The sequence below is a fragment of the Gossypium hirsutum genome, chromosome A04 (genome assembly GCF_007990345.1).
Source record: "Gossypium hirsutum isolate 1008001.06 chromosome A04, Gossypium_hirsutum_v2.1, whole genome shotgun sequence".
Taxonomy (NCBI): Eukaryota; Viridiplantae; Streptophyta; class Magnoliopsida; order Malvales; family Malvaceae; genus Gossypium; species Gossypium hirsutum.
The window spans coordinates 6954532-6978926 of NC_053427.1; the positions used below are offsets into that span (position 1 = coordinate 6954532).

At 30.5% G+C, this 24395-nt stretch overlaps 3 protein-coding genes and 1 long non-coding RNA gene across 4 annotated transcripts; all 4 read right to left on the bottom strand.

Moving 5' to 3' along the window:
• Positions 1-3885: 3885 nt before the first annotated feature.
• On the bottom strand, positions 3886-4371 carry LOC121228030 (protein GRIM REAPER). Its single transcript, XM_041111142.1, has one exon. The coding sequence runs from the start codon at positions 4369-4371 to the stop codon at positions 3886-3888; it is 486 nt and encodes a 161-aa protein (XP_040967076.1).
• Positions 4372-6560: 2189 nt separating this feature from the next.
• Positions 6561-7430, bottom strand: LOC121227897 (uncharacterized). Its single transcript, XR_005925421.1, has 2 exons — positions 7144-7430; positions 6561-6812 (listed from the first exon to the last, which is right to left on the bottom strand). It is a non-coding gene; the product is annotated as an uncharacterized lncRNA (long non-coding RNA).
• An 11383-nt stretch (positions 7431-18813) lies between these two features.
• LOC107947951 (protein GRIM REAPER) lies at positions 18814-19299 on the bottom strand. Its single transcript, XM_016882448.2, has one exon. It carries the CDS (start codon positions 19297-19299, stop codon positions 18814-18816), a length of 486 nt encoding a protein of 161 aa, XP_016737937.2.
• Positions 19300-23185: 3886 nt separating this feature from the next.
• Positions 23186-23671, bottom strand: LOC107947953 (protein GRIM REAPER). Its single transcript, XM_016882449.1, has one exon. It carries the CDS (start codon positions 23669-23671, stop codon positions 23186-23188), a length of 486 nt encoding a protein of 161 aa, XP_016737938.1.
• Between the last annotated feature and the right edge of the window lie 724 nt (positions 23672-24395).

Sequence of the window (24395 nt, forward strand, 5' to 3'; positions counted from 1 at the left end):
AATAACAATAGCATACAAATAAAATAAAAATAACTAACATTAAAAAGGCACAAGTGACACGAATAAATAAACAAACACCAAATAACAATGATGACAATAAATAATTAGTAAAAATTATATGCATGTATAATTTAAAGCCATAAAATAAGAAATGCATATAAATTATAGAATATGAAACATAGATAAATATATACATGTATATAAAATCGGTAAGTATTATAAAAATAAAAATGTAAATGTGTTTATATATATTTACAAATTGTGATATATAAAATATATGTATTGAATTATAAATATGTGAAATATACAAAAGCATTTTAAGAATATAAAGAATATATATAAGTATGTATATGATGTAAAATATGCATAAATATATGTAAGTATATAAGAATTATGAAATATGAAAATATATTTAAGTATGTATAAGTACGTATATATACATATATATGAATTAAGATGATGTATTTATGCTTATACTATGTAACATAAAAATAGAATAAAATAAAAAAGTATATTTAAATAAATGAAAAGTATGTACGTAAATATATTATAAAATGTATCAACAATTGAAATATGAATATTAAAATATTTTAATATAAATAATATATAAGATGATGACATATATATTTAGCGATATTAAAAATCCATATAACATACATAGAACATATATAGTATATGCATACCTTAGAAATGATAAGAATGATAATAAAACTATTTTCTACACTACATAAATACATACACATATATATATAAACGACAGTATATACAATATAATACTAGAAAAATATATATATAGTGTAAAATATAACTAATAATATTAAAATATATACAATGATAATATATATAAAGATATATGTATATATAATATATAATATAATATTAAAATATAATAATACGACATAAGAAACATGACACAAATAAAGTATAGTATTAAGAACACATATATAATACATGAAGAATATACATAATACTAAAATATTTAGGTAATATATGCGTATATTAAAAATAGTAATAATATTACCGAGGTATATACAAATATGTCAAGTATATATACGTATTATAAATATATAAATATATAACAAAGCATAAACTAATAAAAATAATAATAATAATGATAATAATGATAACATTGGAATATAAAAGAAACAAACATAAGATTAATAAAATATTAGAATAAAAATGAAATAAAAATATTAAATATGAAAATATATATGTATACACGTACATAATAAAAATATATACTAATACATAATAGTAATACTAATACTAATAATACTAATAATATAAAAATAACAAGGATATTTAATAAAGATATAAAATAAACGAAAAAAGGACTAAAATTGAATTAAAAACAAAGTTGTGGGGCCAATTTGAAATGAAAACAAAGAAAAGGGACTTAATTGTACGCGCGTGAAACGTTGGGGGACCGAAACAAAAATTATTCCTTTCCATTAAAACGCAGCACATTGGCGGAGACTAAATCGAAAAGCGCGAGAAATTATAGGGCCAAATTAAAAACCATAAGAAACTTAATTGTGAAGCATCAGAAAAGCGGAAGGACTGCGCGCATAAATATCCCATTCAAACGAAAACACGCGGATCCTCTAGCGGGTCGGGTCGGATGGGTCGGGTATGGCCAAAACGACGTCGTTTTGGGGCTTAAGTGTAGCCCCCAAAACGACGTCGTTTTGGAGGGCTATATAAGGCCTAAACTAACCAAAAAAATCATTTGGGGAGAGGGAAAGAAAAAAAAGAAGAGAGAGGGAAGAGAGAAGGAAGAGAGAAGGGAGGGGGAAGGAAAATCCGGCCAGGGGGGCCGGTCACCGGACGGCCACCGGAGGCTCGCCGGCGCCGGCGCCGGCCACCGCACGCGGTGGCCGGAAAAGGTAAAAATTTTTTTTTTTTATTTGTTGTATATTTTTATGTTAAATAGATAGAAAATAAAGAAATATATGTATATGTATGTAAAAATCGAAAGGAACAAAGAAAAAAATACAACCTTTTGTTTTTTCTTTTTGTTTTTAACAATCACTGCTATCTGTTTATTGAAGACTGTAAATTTCTCTTTAGTGTTTACAAAGTAGAAAAGAAGAAGAAAGAAAAAAAAGCCCCCCGTACAATTTTTGATTCGGGTTTTTATAACCCATTTTCATCTAATTTCCTATTGTTTCTGTTTTGTCTCTTTGCATGGGATGGGCACGATGGAGGTGACAGAGGCATGGGGTGCAGACGGTGATGGGCATGCGTGGAGGCTGGCGCGGAGCAGAGGCGTGCGAGGTTGAGTGGTTGCGCACATGGGGCAACGGCGCAAGTGGGCAAGTGGGGGGTTTGCTGGTATGGGCCCGGGCAGATTTTGGGCTTTACAACTAAGATAGACGAAGAATAAAATAAGAACAAACCACTGAGAGTAAGAACGCAAGAGGGAGAGAAATTTGAGTGAATGCTCTCAAGAATTCTTATTGCTTCCCAAACTCAAGTCATTTACAATGAATGAAGAGGCTCTATTTATAGTTGAGCCTCCCCAAATCAAACGGTACAGATCAATTACATCAACGGTTAAGATTAAAGGATATCTACAAATTAAATCTCCAATATTACAAGATCATATCTTCAAGATTGCATATCATATCTAAGATTGCATATCATATCTAAGATTGTATCATATCTAAGATTGCATATCCTTAAAGATTATATTTCCATATAAGTTAAGCTTATAGATGGACCTTAAATCTTTCAAGTAATGGGCCATTCCGATTGGGTCAAATTATATGTTTGTGATTTTGTACTAGACTTAGACTTTGTTTTATTTTTATTTTTTGGGGGTTTATTATTTTAAATACTGAAATGGGCCGGGCAAAAATGGGCTATTACACGGAGTTCATAGTAAAAAAAATTACTACAATTTTGTGTTAATGACAATGAAAAATAGTTTGAAATGTCATTAAATAATTACAAAGGGACCATGGATGATGTGGTAGGAAAGGTCCATAATATAATTTCTTCATAATATATTATTATTTTCTCTAATTAAATTAAATTAATTAAGTGATACATAACAAAGTGCTATTTTATATCTAATTAAATAAAATTAACATGAGATAAATAATAAATAAACTTAATTTATTATTACACTTATTTTAATCCTCAATAACTTGCCACCAAATGTACTAAGAGTTAATTTACCATTAATGTTAGAAAAATGTTTTTTATAATAATTTGATGGTGTTTATTATTGCAGTTAGAAAGTACTTTTAAGAAAATAAAATATTTATTTTAGACATGATGTAAAGTAAAAAATTTAATATGGGGTAAAATATAATTTCATTGAAAATTACTTTTCTAAAGGCCAAAACAAATTGGCTAGCTAATTTAAAATCAAGTTTTGGTTTGAAAAGTGGCTTGTCTATCAATTTTTTTTTTAAAAATCATGATTTGGATTAAAAAGTACTTTTCAACCTTAATGGTAAACAAACATAAATAAAAATATTTGTTAGAGTACTCGAAAATATACCCTCCATATAACATTTGGCAAAATTAAAATGATACGTACTTGGAGATGACAAACACTTGTATTAAGGGTTGGTGTTGGATATAAATATACATATGAAGAGTATACTTAATTTTTTTTTTAATCCATACACACTCCATATTCATATTCAAATAAATGTAAGATATGTCTACTTAAAATTTAAAAGAAATATCGTATAACATATATAAAAACCATGACTAAAATCAATTACAGCACCATAATATGTGTATACTGTATATATATTCTCCCCCATTATACAAAATACATATAGATAACGAAGTGTTACTAACGGCCCCTAGACAAAGCTTTTTCGATTGGCAAATATATTTTGATAAAAACAATTATAATACTTAAATCTAAGCATAACCACAAAATCCATTATCACACTGAACTCCAGACGAGCACTGATTGCCACACTTGCCGCAGTGGTTGACATTGTTAGCAACATTAGTACAAACTCCACCGCAGCAACGTTGCCCGAACTTGCACCGGTTGCCGCATTTTCCGCAGTTGTTCCGATCACTAAGCACGTTACGACAATGCGTCTTACAGCAATACAGTAGACTGGTCCCGTTGTTTGCGGAAATGCCCTTGCATATGTTTAGAGAAGGGTGAGGATCACAATCTGCACCTTTCCTGATCTTATCTTTCGTCGGCGAGGTCTTTAAGAACCGGCTTCTTGATCGAAGGTTAGGGATAATGACAGGATGATCGAGCACGTATTCTTCTTCGCCATCAAAATCTTCCATTTGGAATGAGAAGGCTGGTTGAGGATACAAAGATAAGAGGATTGTGATAGTAAGGGAGAGGATGGCAATGAGGTTGAGAGTGTTAGAAGCCATTGTTTATCAAATGGAAGGGAATATTTGCACAAAAGAGTATAAGCTAAGGGAAGGTGGAGAGGGTGATTCATTGAAGCTGCATATTTATAGTAGATTACCCCATAAATTTAGGGAAAGGAAGCCATGTTCTTCAAGTACCAAAGTCTTCGATAAAAATAGTAATTATTTATACTGGAGTTGGGGTTGAATTCTTATAATGGGAAGCTAGACACAAATTATCATATTTTTAGAAATTAATTATAAGTTTAAAATAATGGGTAAAGTACAAAAATAGTCACCTAACTATTTAGTTTGTTCTATTTTGGTCATCCAACTATTAAACTTTTTTATTTAGTTACTCAAATTTTCTAAATTAAATATTTTAGTCACTCTCGTCGTTTAATGAAAGTCTAATATGGGTTTTTTATTAGCCTAATAACAAATTTAGCCCTCCAATATTTACAAATTCTATCAATTTGATCCTAAATCTAAAAATTTCAACAAGTCTAGCCCTGAATGTTTAAAAGATTTGTCATTTTAGTCCCAATTCTAAAAATTATAAAGCATATTTAAACAATCTTAAAATATTTTTATATTTAATTTTTAAAATTTATATTTACTTTTTCCCATCAACCAACCATGCTCATTTTCTCATCAATCAAACACATGAAAACCCATAAGTTAAAGCTATTTTTTCAGTTCAATCTCTTTTATTTTAGTCCCTTTTTCTTTTATTGTATTGTTTGCTCAAATGCCTAATCAAAATCTAAAAAAAAGCTCAAAATTAACAAATTTATAAACCCAGAAAAATGATTGGATTGATGACATCGACTTCGACGACTTTACTCTTTGCTACAGAAATAGCATTTAAGGACGTGACACTTGATGTTTTCAACTTCGTCATTGAATGAAAGAAAGAACAAAGTGGAAATACTATTGAAATTCGTTTTGGGTACAAATTTCTTAAAATACTGTTATATTTTGTTTTTCTAATATTTAAAATTTATATCTACTTTTTTACTTTTTAAAAATTTTTATAATTAAGATTAAAATGACAAATCTTGTAAATATTGTAGGGCTAAATTTGTTATTAGGCCAATAAAATAAAACTCATGTTAGACTTTCATTAAGCATCTAACAAAAGAGTGACTAAAATATCTAATTTTGAAAAGTTAAGTGACTAAAACAAAAAATAATAATAGTGGGGTGACGAAAATAGAATGAATGAAATAATTGAGTGGTTATTCTTTGAAATAATTGAGTGGCTATTCTTATAATTTACCCTAAAATAAAATTTTAAGAAACCTCAAAAGGTTTAAATGAAAATTTACAAATTCACACTTGCTTGTAGTGAAGCATTTACATATTGATATTTCCGTTTAGTTTGACAATTTTGTAGTGTCCAAATGTGCAAAAAAAGTGTTAAGGTATATATGTTACATCGTCATGCGTTTTAAAAGGTAAGTCACATTAAATTTTTTAATGGAATTAAAGAAAATATTGGTGAAAATATTGAAGATACACATTTCGAAAAATAAAGCTTAAAAACAATCAAATTATAATAGAAAAACTAAATCAACCATAAACAAATATATGGAGTTTCTATACAAAGAGATATCTCGATGCTTCAAACTAACATATGAGATGTCTTGATGCTTAACTCTTGATGTTCCACAACAGATATATGAAATATCTTGATGTTCTAATTTTGGAATATCGAGTATCCTATATCCAACTTTTGATGCATAAGTTATTTGGATGTTAAACAAAAAGCGAAATCGCATGAAACACATGCAAAATAATGCATGTCAAAGTATGCATGTGAGGCCATGGTAACATTTGGAAGATAGCAATTTATAATGCATGGATACTCGGCGTATAGCTAGGGACCTTTAATAAATTATTGCCCTAAGAGTAGATTTTATCTAGAAGTACGCGGCTTTGAATTGGTGCATTTCAATGACCCAAGTATGCTAAATTTGTATAATGGTTGGGTTGACAAATCGCATGGGGCTATAACTCCTACTCAGACTTTAAGTGAACTGAATTCTTAATTAATTAACAAATAAAGCTAATACCCAAAGAAAGTCAAATTGAGTGGGATTGGCTTAATTCAAGTTCAAGTACAAAACCATGAGCTTGCTAATTTAGTTGGGGGGTTTTTCAATACAATGTTCCTGTCATCATGGCAATTCATATTGAACAATGGATGACGTCAAAAACTTTCAATATAATCAAGTTCAATGTGCACATTGTAAGGCCCAAATTTTGTCCGGGCCCAATAAAACTAAACCCAAATTAAACCTAGCTCATTACCCAGTTATAAGCCCAAACCTAATTTTGGCTCAACCTAATCTCATTGCACTAGCCCAACTCAAAAACACAAAAAAAAAACTAAAAAAATTAGCCACCAAAGTCTGTCACCACCCACACCTCCACACCTCCACTTGCTCCACTTGCACCTGCAAAAGAGAAAAAGGAGAAAACACAACAACAAGTAATAATAAAATTTGTAAAAAAGGATGGCTATAAGAAAGCCATCCGAAAATCAGGAAGAAGGGGGGAATTTTAGATTCTATCTAATTTTTCGGCTAAAAATAGAAGCCGAAAGCAATCGTAAAAGGGGATCCCCAATTCTTGTATGCAGATTTTCAGAAATAAAAGAGCAAAAAAAAAACAAGAGAAGAAGGTTACGTTTTTTTCAATTTCTGATTTTTTTTCTTTTTTCATTTTTGATTTTACTTTTAAGCTTCAAAGAACAAGAAATAAAAAGAAGAAAGGGAGAAAACTTACCCGAACCCCTGGGTCACACCATCGGCGGTTCCCTCCGTCGTCGGAGCTGAACCCAAAAAGGGTGGAGATCCCTTCATTTTCGGGTTTTCTTGGTTCAAAAATCTTAGCCTTCATACATGGCTGAATCGGGGGCTAAAAACCCACCCTTGAGCATCGCCAGCCACCGATATGGTGGTGGCGCAGTGATGCGGCGGCGGCGAGCTCACGATTGTCAATAGGAGAAGAGAGGAAGAGAAGCTTTAACGTTTTTTTTTGTTCTTTTTTCTTTTCTTCAATGAAATTAAGGCTGAAATAATAAAGAGAATGGGTGTTTTAAACACCAAACAAAACGGTGCCGTTGGTGGGGATGGGGATTCATGTATCCTCAATTATTGGGATATTTGCATACGAGGTCCCTCCATCTTTAGCGTCCTTTGATCAGGCCCTATTTTATCTTTGCTTTTTCTCTTAATTTGGTTGTTAGATTTTGCTTATTTTTTAAATCAGTCCTCTTCTCTTTTATTTTTTTTATTCGCCCCAGGCCCCTGTTTTAAGTTCAAATTGGTCTCTTTTTTTTCATATTATATATTAAATTAGCATATTTAATATATTATTATTACTCTAACTTATTATTATTATTTTGCTAATATTACTATTATGATTATATTTCATTTTTGTGTATTTATTTTGTGTATTCATTTTATATTTAATTCATTAATCTGTTATTATTAACATGTCCTTGGTATTTTTATTTCTATTATTATTTATTACTATTATTTTTATCTTGATACCACTTCTATCGTTATTATTATTAGAATTAGTGTATGTTTATTTATATATGTATGTACATATATTTTTATATAGTATTATTTTGATTACTTCATTTTAATATCATTATTATATTATATTTATTCTTTGCATTTCAATATTATTATTACTTGTAACGCCCCAATTTTCGGGAATTCTGTGAATATTGGCAAAATTTCATGCTTTGATTTTGTCATTTGTGAGTGAAATTATGAAATAGAACCTATGTGAAAATGTTTGAAAATGCTATAGGCTAAATTGAAGTGGCCAAATAAATAGGAGTGCAAAATAGGAGGATTTACATGACAAACCTCCCATTTTACATGAAGTGGCCAGCCATCATGTTGTTGTAGACAAAATGTGCACTTGATATCCATAATTCATGGTACAAATTGATAATGGGTTAGGTAAATGTTCCATGATAATGGATTAGGTAAATATTTCATGATAATGGGTTAGGTAAATGTTCCATGATAATGGGTTAGGTAAATGTTCCAGGATGGGCATTTCATGTCTTTTGTATTAAAGAATTAAATGGATGAAATATGAAATTTTATTAAAAGAAAAAGGGGTGAAAAGAACAAAGTTTTGTCCATCTTTGTTCATCATAGCCAAAAGTTAGAGAAGAGAAAGGAGAGGAGAAAGCTCTTGAATGTTCGGTCACTTGAGGAAGAAAATTGAAGGTAAGTTCATGGTAGTTTGCTTCTATCTTGATGTTCATGAGTTCTTCTTGATTCTACCTTAACTCTTGAAGCATATTTTGGTTTTTGGTTGTGTTGTGAGCATTTGGTCATGAATTAAAATGAAGGAAATGGTTGTTGTTTTATGTTCTTTTGATGAAAAATGGAAGATATGTGAAGTTGAGCCAAACAAATGAGCATGCATGTGCCTTAGATGCTAAAGGGAAAAATCGGCTAACATGTTGTGCTTTAAAATGATGAAATGGAGATTATGCTTAAGTAAAAATCATAGATATGTGATGATTGATTGGTGATATACATGTTTAAATAACATGCATGCAAGATAGGTGTATGAAAGAGTGATTTGGTAATAAATCTGCTTGGGACAGCAGCAGTAACGTAACTTTGGAAAATCACCATAAATTGTGGGAGATAAATTAGAAGCTGAATAAATTATGTAATTAAAGCTTATTGAGTCTAGTTTCTAATGAAATAAACAACAACATATTTTGAATTCTGTACAATGAGATATTTTATTCGTAATGAAGAGTGGTCAGATTAGTCAAACAGTGAAACATGGGAAAATTTGAGAAAAATCTGGTATTGATTGGCTAAACCAAAAATTCTGAAATTTTATGGATAGAAGATATATGAGTCTATTTTCAGGGAAAATTAACGGAACTTGATTTGGAGTTTCGTAGCTCCAGTTATAAATAATTTAGTGACTGGTGCTCAGGAAGACAGCTTGCAGTGAAATTATGATTATGTGGTAAACATTGACAAAAATTTGTTAATGAGTAGCTTATTGATTTCTTATAATCTTACTATGATCTGTAGGTGTGGTTGGCCGAATATTGTAAGGGGTTAATACGTAGTTTGTATTTGAATAGTTAGATTAACGTGTTAGTAATCCAATTGTAGGCGGTTCGTGTGTGGATCTCGTCAGCATATCGTCGCAAACAGGTGTGTAACTAACATCCTCTTTCTTAGTCTAGATCGGCAAAAGCCGAAATGCCAAAAACCGGTATTTTGTAGATTTGCGAGTGTGCGAATGCTCGTGAGGTAAATCGATTAATGTTTTTGGTAAGCTGCAATGTTTGGACTGCAAAGTGCATGATTTCTGTGCCCTCGATATTTTTGGGCTTAATGGGCCAAAATTGGAATGATAGGCCAACGGGCCCAATTCGGTAAGAACCCTCGGTACGTGATTCTGTTACTAAGTGAAAAGTAGGAATATGCATGAAAAACCCTAAAATAGATAAATTACTGAAATACCTTTAAAAGTGGAAAATTTACAGTTTAGGAGATAAATTATCGAAATACCCCTAGGGTTAAATTGACCTAAATGCATGTTTGACTGTTGTTATTTACTGCATGCCATGTTGTTATTATCTGATGCATGGGACTGGGATATTGACGGAGGAAGTACTGAAAGTGGCTTGTCCACGTACTGGAGGCTTTGCCTCAATTTACTGTTAACTGAGCAGCAAGGCTGCAACTGTGGAGTGTTGGGCTGGGTGGGTTGAGCTATTCCCCACATGGAGTGTATGGCTGGTACGGGTGGAGTGTAGTGGTTGGTGGGTTGAGTAGTCTCCCCAAATGGGCTTGCATATGTTTACTGATGTTGCATGTATTTTGAAATGGGCCTATGGGCCATACTGTTATCTGAATAAGGGGCTAAGGCCCAGTTTATTGTAATCTGAAAAGGGCTCTGGCCCAGTACCACTGTTACCCAAATGGGCTTGCATATGTTTACTGATGTTGCATGTATTTTGAAATGGGCCTATGGGCCATACTGTTATCTGAATAAGGGGCTAAGGCCCAGTTTATTGTAATCTGAAAAGGGCTCTGGCCCAGTACCACTGTTACCTGAATGGGCTTAGGCCCAATGGGCTTGAGCTGACTTGGGCTTTGAATGGGTTTTCCTTACACACTGAGTTTCCCCAAACTCACCCCTTTTATTTTCATCCACGCAGGAAATCCCCAACCATAGTGGGCTTGGAGTTGTGAGGGAATTCGGAGTGGCCACCCGTTCTGAAAGTTTGATTTTCTTCTGGTGAACTGGACATCCTTTTAATTACGTTTGAGGTTTTGGGCTTTTAAATGTAATAAGGCCGCTTATTTATTTTTGATGGTTTTTATATGTTTTATTAAGATAGGTAATATTTATATTTAACTATTGAAATTGGATAGCTTTAGGGCGTGTTTTCAAAAATAGTAATTGATTTCAAAATAACACGAAAACAAGCAAAGCTTCCGCAATGAAGATATTTTCCAAAATTAATCACTTTTCCTAAAAAGGACTTAATCAAATTGGTTTCCTAGAAATATACATGACGTTAAGGTATGGCAATGGCGGTTTGCATGTCTAGGATTGGATCCGAAGGGAGTTTGGTACTTAAGCAGTCCGATGGACTCACCTCCTCATTTCCGGTTTCCTACCTGGTGCACAGCTTCCATTCACTTTAACCTATAATGAAATCATCTTTTAAAACACTCAGTAAGTTTTCTTTCTGGATCGAAAATGTTTTGAATGCTTCGATGTGGCATGTCGGATCAGGCCATAACGTCTGGGCCGGGTTTGGGGTGCTACATTACTACTATTATTACCATATATTAGTGTATTTTTTTATATTTATATATATATATTTTTTTAATTCAATATTTTATTATATTTGCTTTTTGTATTTCTACATTACTATTATTATTATTATTATCATCATCATTTTTATAGTTACTATTACCATTGTATCAAGACTATTATGGCATTTTTATTTTCTTATTACTCATCTATTATGTTTCTTATCTATATATATGTTTTCATTATTATACTATATCTACTATTTATTAGTATTTTACCGTTACTATTATTAGTATTAGCATTTTCTTTAATCAATACTTATATGCATTATGTTTTTTTAATACTATATTTTAATATCATACATGTTGTGTATATTCTTAATACTATATTGTGTATATATATATATTTTTAATAACTACATTACGTATGTATTTTAGACCCTATATTATGTACATATATTAACTTAGTTGAGCTCTTTACTTGGGAATACTTGGATTTTAAAATCAATCTAGGTGTATTTGTTAACCTATTTTAATTATTTCGCCTTGTTTTTACATGTATAATTATTTTGAAGTTGGTGCTATCATGTTTTGGTATAATGTCTTATCTAAATATTTTGTGTATATCTGTACATATATTATTTTAATGGCTAGCTTGTTGTTTTCAAAATTCATTTTTGCGCTTTTAAAATTATTATTCTGAAATTTCTTGTATTGTATTATTTTAATATATTATATAGTATCTCATTCAAACACTTTTGTATAGATTCGTACATATATAACAAAATTAATTTAATCCTGTATACATTTCCCTTTTATTTTATTCTAAGTTTATTTATATATATATACACGATTTGTAAATCTAATATGTTCTTCAAATTATATCTCATTATATATTTTTACCATCTTTGCATATTTTATACATAAATTAAATTCTCCTTTATTGAACACAAATTGTCAATCTTAAAACTAATACTCTTTAACACTTTGTATATTACCCAACTTAAAAATATTCATTCCATAACACATTGCATATATATCTCTAGTTTATTTTTTACAAATAGTTTCAGATTCAACAATTCATATATTATGTGTTCATCCTTTTAAATTCATCTTTTTTTATATTTTAATTATCATCTTGCTTTGCATATTTCGCGCTTGATTGTATTGTATTAGGTTTTACATATTATTGTTGTATATTATCTTCATTTCGTATTGTCATATATTGGTTATTCTTCACCCATGATTAGGAAATTGATAATTTTTAAAGTAGTGGAATTCGATTGTTATCTTGTTATTTGATTAAACGATTTATCTTATCTCCATTCATCTATCATAACATCTTATACATGTATATTATCCTGTGGCTTTTATTTCCATTCCGATCTATAAATATCACTTTATAATTCCTAATTCTTTAAAACCAATTATTCCCTTTTATTTCAAGTTAAATTAGTTTATTTCAAGCTGGTTTTATAATTATTTGTTCCTTAAAACGGAGGCGATATTCGATGTTTGGCAATTTGGGGAATCGTGCCTTACTGTGCTGGGTTGCAATTTCTTGTTTTCTCAAAATAGTCGAATATCTCTTCAGAATTTCACTCACATTTTCTAAAAGCTCTTTAAAATGAAAGAAATGTTCGATGTTTGGCAATTCGGGGAATAGTGCCCTATCGTGTTGGGTTGCAATCTCCCGTTTGTTCAAAATAATCGAATGTCTCTTCGAAATTTCACTCGTATCTTCCAAGGTGAGGCAATGGTCAATGTTTGGAAATTCGAGGAATCGTGCCCTACTGTGCTGGGTATCGATTTTTCGTTGGACCAAATAGTTGGGCATCCTTTTGTTATTTTCGAATTACAAATTTTCGAACGTCGAAACAAGAAGATTTTTGGCAATGGACTCGGGTTATTCAAATGTTATTAACAAGAATCACATTTCAAAAACATTTTTAATTTTAGACAAAAGGACAATATTTAATCGATTTGGTACCAATTTTGGGCGTAATGAGGGTGCTAATCCTTCCTCATACGTAACTGACTCCCGAGCCTATTTTTGCATATTTTCATAGACCAAAATCATTGTTTTAGCAAACCAAAATGTTTTATTAAAACAATCCAAATTTCTAGGTGATCCGATCACACCTAAACAAGAAAAGATTGGTGGCGACTCCATTTTTGCTTTCCAAAAAGTCGATCTATCATTTTTAAATAAAAAAATGAAAAATATGGTTTCGACACACATAAAATTGTGATTCAAAAGCAAATCAAAATTTCACATTTACAACTATTATATACGTAATTAAATCTTGAGAGAGCTTTTGTATATGAAGAATTTTTCAAATCAATTATAGTGGTTCATGTTCAAACAAAAATTATTTTGTTGGCTACGATGATATCACGTATCATATCATTATTAAAATAATATGTGATAAACAATAAATAAGAAAGCTTAACTATCGTTGACCACTTGGATAAATAAGTTTTATATATTCTATAAAAATTCTCTTTTACTCGATGGATCGGCTTTTGATTGATCGGCTTTAAAAAAGGGATCACCTTCAAATTATTAAACACAACTTTACGAAGTGCATAAGTTCACTGAAGAGAAGATTTTGATGACTAGAAGCTATCTACAAAATCCCAAGAAATCTGTAAATAAGAAGAAATTCTGAATAATTCTCAAAAAGGTTGCTCTCAATTTTTTAGACCTTATTTTGACCTGAAATTTGTGTGTACATTAACCTTAATACTCTATTATAGTGAAGAGAAATTTGAGCCAAATCCTATGATTTTGAAAACATTTAAAGAGGTGTGCAACTCTTTGAAGTGATATTATTGAAGTCTTGGAAGCTAATTTCATCTAAACTATGTGCACCTAGTAATAAACAATTTCGCCTTAAACACAAACAGTTCAATCCTTGGCAACAAGGCTTAGTTCTCAATCTTTCAAATTTATTATTGATGAGTACTCATCTTATAGATGTAATTAATTGTATACATTTAGATTTATGTGAGTTTTTAAGTAAAATATTGCATTTAGTTATCACTAGGGCTTTTCTACAAGTTCAATTATTAAATTAGTTATTTTATTTATTTGTTTTTACTTATTTACTTATTTATTATCTTAATGATTGTTTTATCTCTTCTTAGTTGATTATTAGATTTATATTAGTTTAATTGTAATTTTGTGTTGAAATTGTAACACCCTATACCTGACTCGATTCACCAAATCCGGATATAGGATATCACTATACTTAAATACTTAACAAAAATTTTACAACAGGCAAAAATCATATTGAACATACTTCTTATTTATTTATTTTCTTTTCTAAGTCAAAGGATTTTGAAGAAAATTTTTATCAATTACAATAGATTCTCAAAAGCAATATAAGACATTACAACTTAATTTCTTTTTGTAAAACAAACTTAATCGTGTATAATGTATTGTTCACCATATTCCTACGAATGCCCCGTATGCATAATATCGCTCTACAAATGATCATCTTGTCTTAATCTTGACTTAGTTCCTTTTGGCATGTTGGTCCAATTCTAAGAACTTTCATTACAAGTAGACACATGTAAGTTCATCAGAACTTAGTGAGTCTCAACTAATATTACCTTTAACATTGTTGTTGAATTCCTCTACTTGAAGATTCTAGACTTCCTTTCAGACTTTGATGGATACTTTTCTGATTCTTGGTGGATAACTATACATCCATCTCTCCCCTCAACCACCTTATACACATTCCGCCCGATGAGTTAATCACAAACTACACATCATAATGCGTATCCTATTTTACAATCCTGTTTGAATATAGAAGTTGGATATATTTCTTGAAATGATATACATGCAAATACTACTCTTGGCAAATTCTTATACTAGCTCTAGCGACTGACAGAATTCCAGTCACATTGTATCTTTAAGTCGATCCAGACAACAAACTAAATTCAATAAATGCAATGTTTTTGATCATCCAATAGAATCCCAGATGACCTCGATACATTATGTGAGAACTTCCAGGTTTGACAGGCACTTACACCACCTATAATCACAGATATGTCAAGCTGTCTATCCTGGCGGGTTACTATGGGGAGATCACCCATTGGGTAAACTGTCGAAAACTCTTTCAGAAAATGCCTCAAAGACATATCCAGATATTGCCACAAAGGTAGACTAACATCTCGCACTTAGGTGTTACAAAATTTACCATATAGGCTTTCCAAATAACTTCGCCACTAAGGCTTCCCAAATAATATGCCACAAAGGCCTTTTAGATAATTTGCCACAAGGGCTTTATAGATAATTCACAACAAAGGTTCGATTTGGCTTGACACCAAGTCACCACACAGAACCGTCATGTTTGATGATATGGATTTGCCTAAACTTAATATCACCTGAGGTTTGCCCATCATCTCTCTCGGGACACGCAAAAACCCTAGTAGACAAATATGGCTCGTCCGCCATTTCCAGAATGTGCCATGGTTATATGGTCTTTCCACATATCTGCCCCACTGGCCATTTCTCGTGTTTACGATTTCGATAGACTACATTTTCACAGTATTGGCCTTCGTGTTTACTATCCCGACAAACATCACCAAAGCATCACTGCGAGGTTCATTATCACATTACATATTTTTTCGACATTCCGCTTGAACCCCCTTATCACCAACCATACTTTGTTACGCGTCATTCAGTTAATATAATGGACACATTTACATAGAATTCACTCATACCCTTAACAGAATCATACTTCCCAACACATAAATTCTCCTATATGCTGACTTTTACTAAATAAAATAAAATAAACCCTATGGAACCCTCAGGTAACTTATACTAAAAAAGTCAATGATCAGACTTGAACCTTTATAAAAGTCCTAGAAAAAAACTCCTAATAACGTGGATGATCGAACTTAGTGAACTTGAAGACTGACAACTCCAAGAAGACTTGAAAATAAACAAATACTTCAATAATAACAAGAGGTTACTAACTTTTACAATATAATTCATTCATTACTCTCAAAATTATTATCAAGTTACAAGAGTTTAAAGTAAATAAACACTCCTAATTAAAAATCTCCTAACTATATAAAGAAAAGTCCTATGAAACAGTGAAAACTCTCTAACACTTAGGTAATGTGTTTTAGCCCATCAAAAGAGAGTATTGATGTAAATATTACATAGTAATTAAGTGTTTTAATTGAATAAAATCTCCTCTAAATTTCCAGTTATACAAGTTCCATTCCAACCTTCCTTCTTACTTCTATTTCAACCAAAAATCTTGCTCTCTTAATGGTTTAGTAATCCCTCCTATGTTCGTTTCAAATAATTAGACGAGTAAGTCCAACGCTACTTCACTATGGAAAGTTCAAAGCCAAAAACTGCCCGTCTAATATAATCTTCTTCCAATTCAATTTTCTCTCTACTATTCTTCAGGTCTTCATACTAGTTAAACAATTTTCATTCTAGTGGAAGATTGTTGGGAAATTGGTTTCACAATACATGTCTAGTGGAAATCAACATGTTTTAAAACAATCTGCAAATGAATAAGAAATTGTTCTCCTAGAACCTTTTGATGGAAAAAATTTCAAACTTAGACAAGTTTGTCTTGTAATTTGAACTGTGTGCTCGGATTTTGTTAAATAAAATATTTTTACAATGTAATCCTAGTTTGATCGATAGTCTTAGCAGTAGAACAAATGCATTAACTGTGATCTATACATTAATAAATGTCATTATGCATGTTCATTTTCTTTGGTTATTCATTCTTTTAAAAAAACAAAGCCCCTCTTAATGTAAGCGTTTATTAACTTACGTTAAACCATTATAAAGCATTGAATGTTCATCAATATAAGTATTTATTAGTCACATTTCCTTTAAACCTTTACCTATATATATATCCGATCATATTCTTTTTTTTTAAATACAACAACTTAAAGAACAAACATTTTCTCTCTTAATTCCATTATTGTAAAACTAAGCTTATGACTTTATTTAATGGAGAGAAAATTGAGCCAATTGCATAACTTCGTAGACTTCTAAAGAAGTATGCAACTCTTTGATATGGTATTGAAGTCCTCATATGCAATTCCACTAAAGTTGTGCACACCAAGTGATGAGCAACTTTGCCTTAAGGACAAAGGGTTCAATACTAGGAAACAATGTTATCTTCTCAACAAGGGTGTCATTTACAAGTAATTTATCATTATTATTTTATTTTGATCTTTTTCAAAGTTTATAAATATACAAAGTATATTAATAACTTTACATGAGAAAACTCCTAATGGAGGGATGATTGAAGGTACATAAAAGTGATTGTTCTGATTAAAGATAACATAATATCCATTTTTTAAGGAAATTAAAGTGATCACCTTATTGAAGCTACACACTTCTTATAAATAGAAAACTTCATTCTTTAGTGTTTTGTATAGGTTGAGTGAGCATAATATAGTTCATTGTTATGAACATTTTATTTGTTCAAACCTTTTGTAATATGGGAATGAGTTTTTCCAATTCTTAGTAGGAGAAGCTGAGTAAGGGAGTGAATTCACACTAGAAGTGCAATTGTGTGGTTGGTTGGGTTTCAACTATGTAAAAAATTATTGGTGTTGGTCTTGTGTTTCTTCTCTTTTTTATTGTCGCATCTTGTTCCAAAAAGTACAATCGATACATTTATACCTTATATAATTTCAATTGGTGTTCGAGCCTAACATCTAAATAATTAGGTGCAATCTTGTGTCCAGTAATTGTTGGAAAAAATAGATTTTTAGAAGTATATTCTTGATTAGTAAAGGTGGAGATTTAAATCATAAAATTATAGTTTTATATTCTACCCTATGAGACATTTATAACGATATATCATATACTCAAAATAGTTGAGTAATAAATGAGAAATTGATGCTCAAAAAAGTAAACCACTTGTGAGTTATATCGAGGAAAATGGAAAACTTAGTCCCACATTGATTAGATATCAAGTGTGGGATATGTTTATATATATGAACCAACTTAGTAATTATTAGATGACTAAACTAATGCTCTTCCTCACATACAAGGTGGTGCAAATCTAAACCCCGACAACATGAGCGCAAAAGATAAAAGGATGCACATAATTTAAAATTTCAATTCTCATCAAACAATAATTATTAAATTCATTAAGTTTAGTTCTACTTTTTCCAAAATCTAATGTGGCAAACATATTATCTTATGTATAACGTCATGTTACAATTGGAGAATATGGATTAAATCTACAACTTTACGCAAAGTACAAGATTAGTAATTGAATTTAACCATATGAGTTTAATTGTTATTGTTTTGGTCTATATTAAATTTTCAGAATTCGAAATGCATATAACTAAAATTGACAAATTTGAAAAATATAGGGAGTAAAATTGATCAAATTTTAGTATAGAGACTAAATTCACAACTTTTACAAAGTACAAGGACTAATAACAGAATTTAACCAAATATATACATAGATACATACATACATACATACATACATCCTTCCCCCATTATAACCAAATACGTATCGATAACGATGTCATATTCATAATCAAAACAGCCCCAAGGAAAAGCTGTTTGAATTTGCTAATATATTTTGATAAAAAAAACATTATAATACTTAATCTAAGCATAACCACAATACCCAAAGTCACACTGAACTCCAAGCGAGCACTGATTGTCACACTTGCCACAGTGGTTAACATTGTGAACAACATCCGTACAAACTCCACTGCAGCAACGTTCCCCGAACATGCACCAGTTGCCGCATTCTCCGCAATTGTTCCGATCACTGAGCACGTTACAACAATGCGACTTGCAGCAATACAATAGGCTGGTCCCGTTGTTTGTGGAAATGCCATTGCATATGTTTAGAGAAGCATCGGGCTCACAATGTGCTCCTTTCCTGATCTTATCTTTCATCGGTGAGGTCTTTAAGAACCGGCTTCTCGACTGAAGGTTAGGGATGATGACAGGATGATCGAGCACATATTCTTTTTCGTCATTAAATTCTTCCATTACGAATGAGAAGGTTGGTTGAGGATGCAAAGATAAGAGGACTGAAATAGTAAGGGAGAGGATGGCAATGAGGTAGAGAGTGTTAGAAGCCATTGTTTTTCAAATGGAAGGGAGTTTTTGCACAAAAGTGTATAGGCTAAAGGAAAGTGGAGAGGGTGTTTAATCTAAGCTGCATATTTATAATAGATTACCCCATAATTTTAGGAAAAGGAAGCCATGTTTTTCAAATACAAAAGTCTTTGATAAAAATTGCAAGTTATGTTATTAGGTTACTAAGTTTAAGTGTCGGATACTAAAAGAAATTAAATTAGGTCCATTTTTGTAGTGAATAATGAGATCTTTTTCCTCATTTTCAATGTCAACCTCGATTGTTTATACTTTAATTCGGGTTGAAGATTAATTCTTATAATATTAATTAAAAATATACATTAGATTTTCAAGCTATTTTTTTATATAATTTTGGGTAGAGAGTAACACAATTTGAACCTACGTTAAATAAGTGCCTACAAAAATTTTAATCACCACTCCATGCAAGTCAAGATAATAACTTAAATTCTATTTGCTCTTATAACATGAATTACTCAAGCTTGAGCTCAACTAGATAATAATTGAGTTGAATTCAAGTTTTTACAAATTGAATTTAAGTGGCTTGTGAATATTCATATCTGATTTACACCCTTAAGGTTTCACTTGGTTAGAATCCAAAGTGTTCAATAGAAAGATTAATGGGCCTTGATTTTGTTTATTATTTTCTTCATTGTTTGAGGAAGATTAGTGTGCATGTCTTTTATATATAATCACAAGTGTTCTCGTTCGTTTTATGATTTGAGTATAATTATGGTTAAATTGAGTTGATATTCAATAAAACCATCCTAATGGTGAGGACTTCAAGATTCAAACTCAGTCCAAATGTTTAGAGAAGAAGTAATATGACTGGTTTTTTTTTCTTTTGTTAAACTCTATAAAAAAAAGCTTATGTAATATACATTTTTTTTTGTGAATTTAGCCTTTCAAGTAAAATTAGAAAATTCTATTTTAGAACCCCAAAATCTATAAATTTATAAGTTGATACAAGGTAAAATTATAGTTTTGCCATGTAAAGGATTTTTTTGGTAAGATGAAGAGATGTTACAATCTAGCAAAATGAGAAGTCGTGGAGAGATAATGGATAGGAAGATCGGAGCAGACCTTGGAAAACAAGTGTTGTGGTAGGCGGTGGTGACGGACATAATAAGGGGATGAGAAAGATAAGAGCTACGGTGGTTGTTGTGTAAAAAGAAAGTTGCAAAGAGAAGATTAGAGTGCTTAGTTCGCTCAAAAAATCAAAAATCCCAAAATGAGACTTCAAACTTCTATTTCTTTGGAAAGGGAGTTAAAAGGGAAACAATTATGAAGAGAAAGTGGGCATGAACGTGCTAAAATGGTGGGTAGTGAGATTAAGAGTTTCTTGAACATAGGAAAATGAAAGGTAAATTATATAGATAATGAGTATAATGGTAGTTGCATGAAAGTTATACCCACATGAACATTTTGACAAGAGAGGTTTTAGACTAAGTGTATCGCTATTTTAATAAAAAATAAAGAAACACTTGTATTTCAAATAAAGGTTAAGAAGTGAACTTGTTAATAGTATTCGTATTTGAGCCTCCAAGCCATGTTCTTTAATACATGCCAAAAGTAGAACAACTTAAGAATCTAATGAACCTTCCAAGGTTGTCTAAAAAATAATAAAATATTTCATTTAGTCCTAAAAACGGTAAAAATACAAATCAATACAATAGTGTAATTGTATTTTAAATATCATAAAAATATATAACATAATTCAGGACTCACTAAAAAATATTTCTGACTTCACCCAACTTTCTAATATAATTTAATAAATTATAATTGTTAGTTCTAATTTTTAAATGTGTACTTTGAGTCTTAAAACCAATTTTTTTCTATAATTTTGTCAAACAATTACATGGTATTTTTAAAAAATGTAGTGACGTGGCACATACACATTAATTTTTGTATAGTTAGACAAATAATTTTCTCTCTTTTTTTGTTTTTGAAATATGCAAAAAAAAATCAATTGTGCAAAAAAATGCTAAACAGTATATATTACATCAGCATATATTTTAAAAAATAAATAATGTTAAATTATTTAATAAAATAAACGAAAAAATTAACATTTCAAAAAATAAAATAAAAATTAAATTATAATAAAGAGAATAAAATCCTAACAACAACGTGACTAGCACGACTTGAATCCAAATCATATCTGGAGTGGTGAGCACCAACATACTTGAAATTTTTTTAAAATTTTATCGATTACGTTATTGGATATTTCTAGTCATTTACTTTTTAAAATGATTAAATTTTTTATTTTTTTGACTTATTTTTTAAAACATTAGATGGTGTGAATTTCACCCATAAATAAGATGAAAAAATGTGTTTAAATATGTTGGAAGTTAATAGACTAAATTAAAACTTAATTCACACAAAAATAACTTTTAAAGTATACAAGAAATAGCTTAGGTGTATATGTCACTTATTAGATGTTTAAAAGAAAAGCCAATAAAAAAGATATCTCGATAGTAAAAATACGTATCTTGAAAAATAAAGAAATTAGACATGGTTAAATTATAGTAAAAAGATAAAGGATAAATTTTGCTATCAGTCCCTGTATTTTACAAAAAAAATTTATAGATTTAATATTTGTATTTTAATTTGGTAATATTTAGTCTTTATATTTTTCAAAATTTAAAATTTTAGTCATTACCAAATGATAACTATTAAATTCATTAAGTTAAATTTTGTTAATTCTAAAATATGATGCGGCAAACGTATTATCATATGTGTAATATCATGACGGCTTGTTGTTTCACGTATTACTCACTAAAAATTATTTTAATGGATTAACGGCTGTCATTTGTGTCAAGACTAAAATTTCAAAATTCGAGAAGTATAGAGACTTAGAATGATCCAATTGAAGAATATGGGCTAAATCTAAAATTGTATGCATATTATAGGACTAGCAATTGAATTTAGCCAAACGAATTTAATTGCTACTGTTTGGGTTAGGACTAAAATTTCAAATTTTGAAAATTATAGGAACTAAAATTGATTAATTCAAAAGGTAAAGGGACTAAAGTTAATCAAATTAAAGTATAAAGACTAAATTCTTGGCTTCCATAAAAATACAAAAACTAATAGAGACCTTTTACTTTGACTTTCTCCTTTTTAAGTTTAAATGAGGAGAGATTCCGTCAAACTTCGATAATGTTAGCTTCACAATAAATTAAGGTGGGATTTGGATGGACAGTTGGGTGCAACACATTTAGTTTACTTTTTGCCTTACGCTATAGTATTAACCATTGTTTTTACATTAATCATATGTAAATGCACCTCCTAATAGTGATATCTATAAATTATCTACCAAGTGTAAGTGTAAAGTCCGAACATTATTGCTTGTCGAAGTACTAAATCACTAAATTAACATACAACATATTAGGCTTATTTCATTTCCTAGCAATTAACCCTCAATGTGTTAGATTTTGCATCTTTTAACTTTACCTTTTTCTTAGAATTAGGCATAGTCCCTCACTAACCCATAAATAAAAGGATAATGTGTTTCAGTGCACTTAAACGCGCACTCAAACTCACATCTTCTTACATTGACAACAATATTCATGCAAATCGAATTAAGACTCAATCAATAACTTTTGAAATTGTTTAAAAATTTCTAAAAAATAAATCGAGATCCTCTTAATAATATTGAAATAAATATCATATATAAAATTAGAATAACGTATATAAAAACAATGACTAAAATCAATTACATGAGTATAAAACTCTGTTTCTTACATAAATATGTGTATAATCTACATATATCCTTCCCCTCATTATACAAAAATATATAGATAACGAAGTGTTATTCATAATCAAAACAGCCCCAAGTAAATTTGCCAATATATTTTGATAAAAATCATTACACCTAAGCATAACCGCAATACCCAAAGTCACACTTAACTCCATGCGAACACTGCTTGTCACACTTGCCACAATGGTTAACATTGTAAACAACATCCGTACAAACCCCACCGCAGCAACGTTCCCCGAACTTGCACCGGTGGCCGCATTCACCGCAGTTGTTCCAATCACGGAGCACGTTACGACAATGCGTCTTGCAGCAATACAATACGCCGGTCCCGTTGTTCACCGAAAGGCCATTGCATATGTTGTGATAAGGGTCGGGCTCGCAATGTGCACCTTTCCTAATCTTATCTTTCTTCGGTGAGGTTTTTAAGAACCGGCTTCTCGATCGAAGGTTGGGGATGATGACAGGTTCATCAGGCACGTATTCTTCCTCATCGTCGAAATCCTCCATTTCGAATGAGAAGGTTGAGTGAGGATACAAACATAAGAGGATTGAAATAGCAAGGGAGAGCATGGCAATGAGCTTGAGACTGTTAGAAGCCATTATTTTTCTAATGGAAGGGAAATGTTTGCACAAAAGAGTGTAAGCTAAGGGAAGGTGTTTTAAGCTGCATATTTATAATAGATTTCTCCATGATTTAAGGGGAAGGAAGCCATGTTTATTCAAATATAAAAGTCACACTCACATATACAATAAAAAGGTTGAGTTATTTGAATACGTAGTTGAGTGTTGAACACAAATATATGTTAAATATTTGTATTTTTTATTTAAAAAAATCATATATTTGCATTTATCTCTAAATATATGTGTGGACATAAGTATTGAATATACAAATAATTTATTAATAAGTGTTAATGATAAATTATATTGCTAATAAGAGAATTTGAATTCAAACTTTTGAAGACAATATTTTTAAAAGGACAATTAAATAGGTTAAGAAGGGTCTGTTTAATGGGTTAAGTACGTATAAGTGAAATAGATTCTTGTTAATATGCCATTAAATGTTTGACCAATGAAATCAGGAAAAAAGATTAAGCTTAATAAATGTACCTTTTGAATTGACAGTAAGATCTGCATCTAAGCCGTCCTAATTTTTTAAATAGCCTAATAATAATTGCACATAATTTCTTTTATCATAAACTATTAAATGCTTGTACCAAAATAAATTATTAAATATAAGAAAATATTTTGTATATTATTATTGAAATGTTTAATAATAAGTATCCTACAAAATATCAAAAAAAATTAAAAATAATATAAGTATATA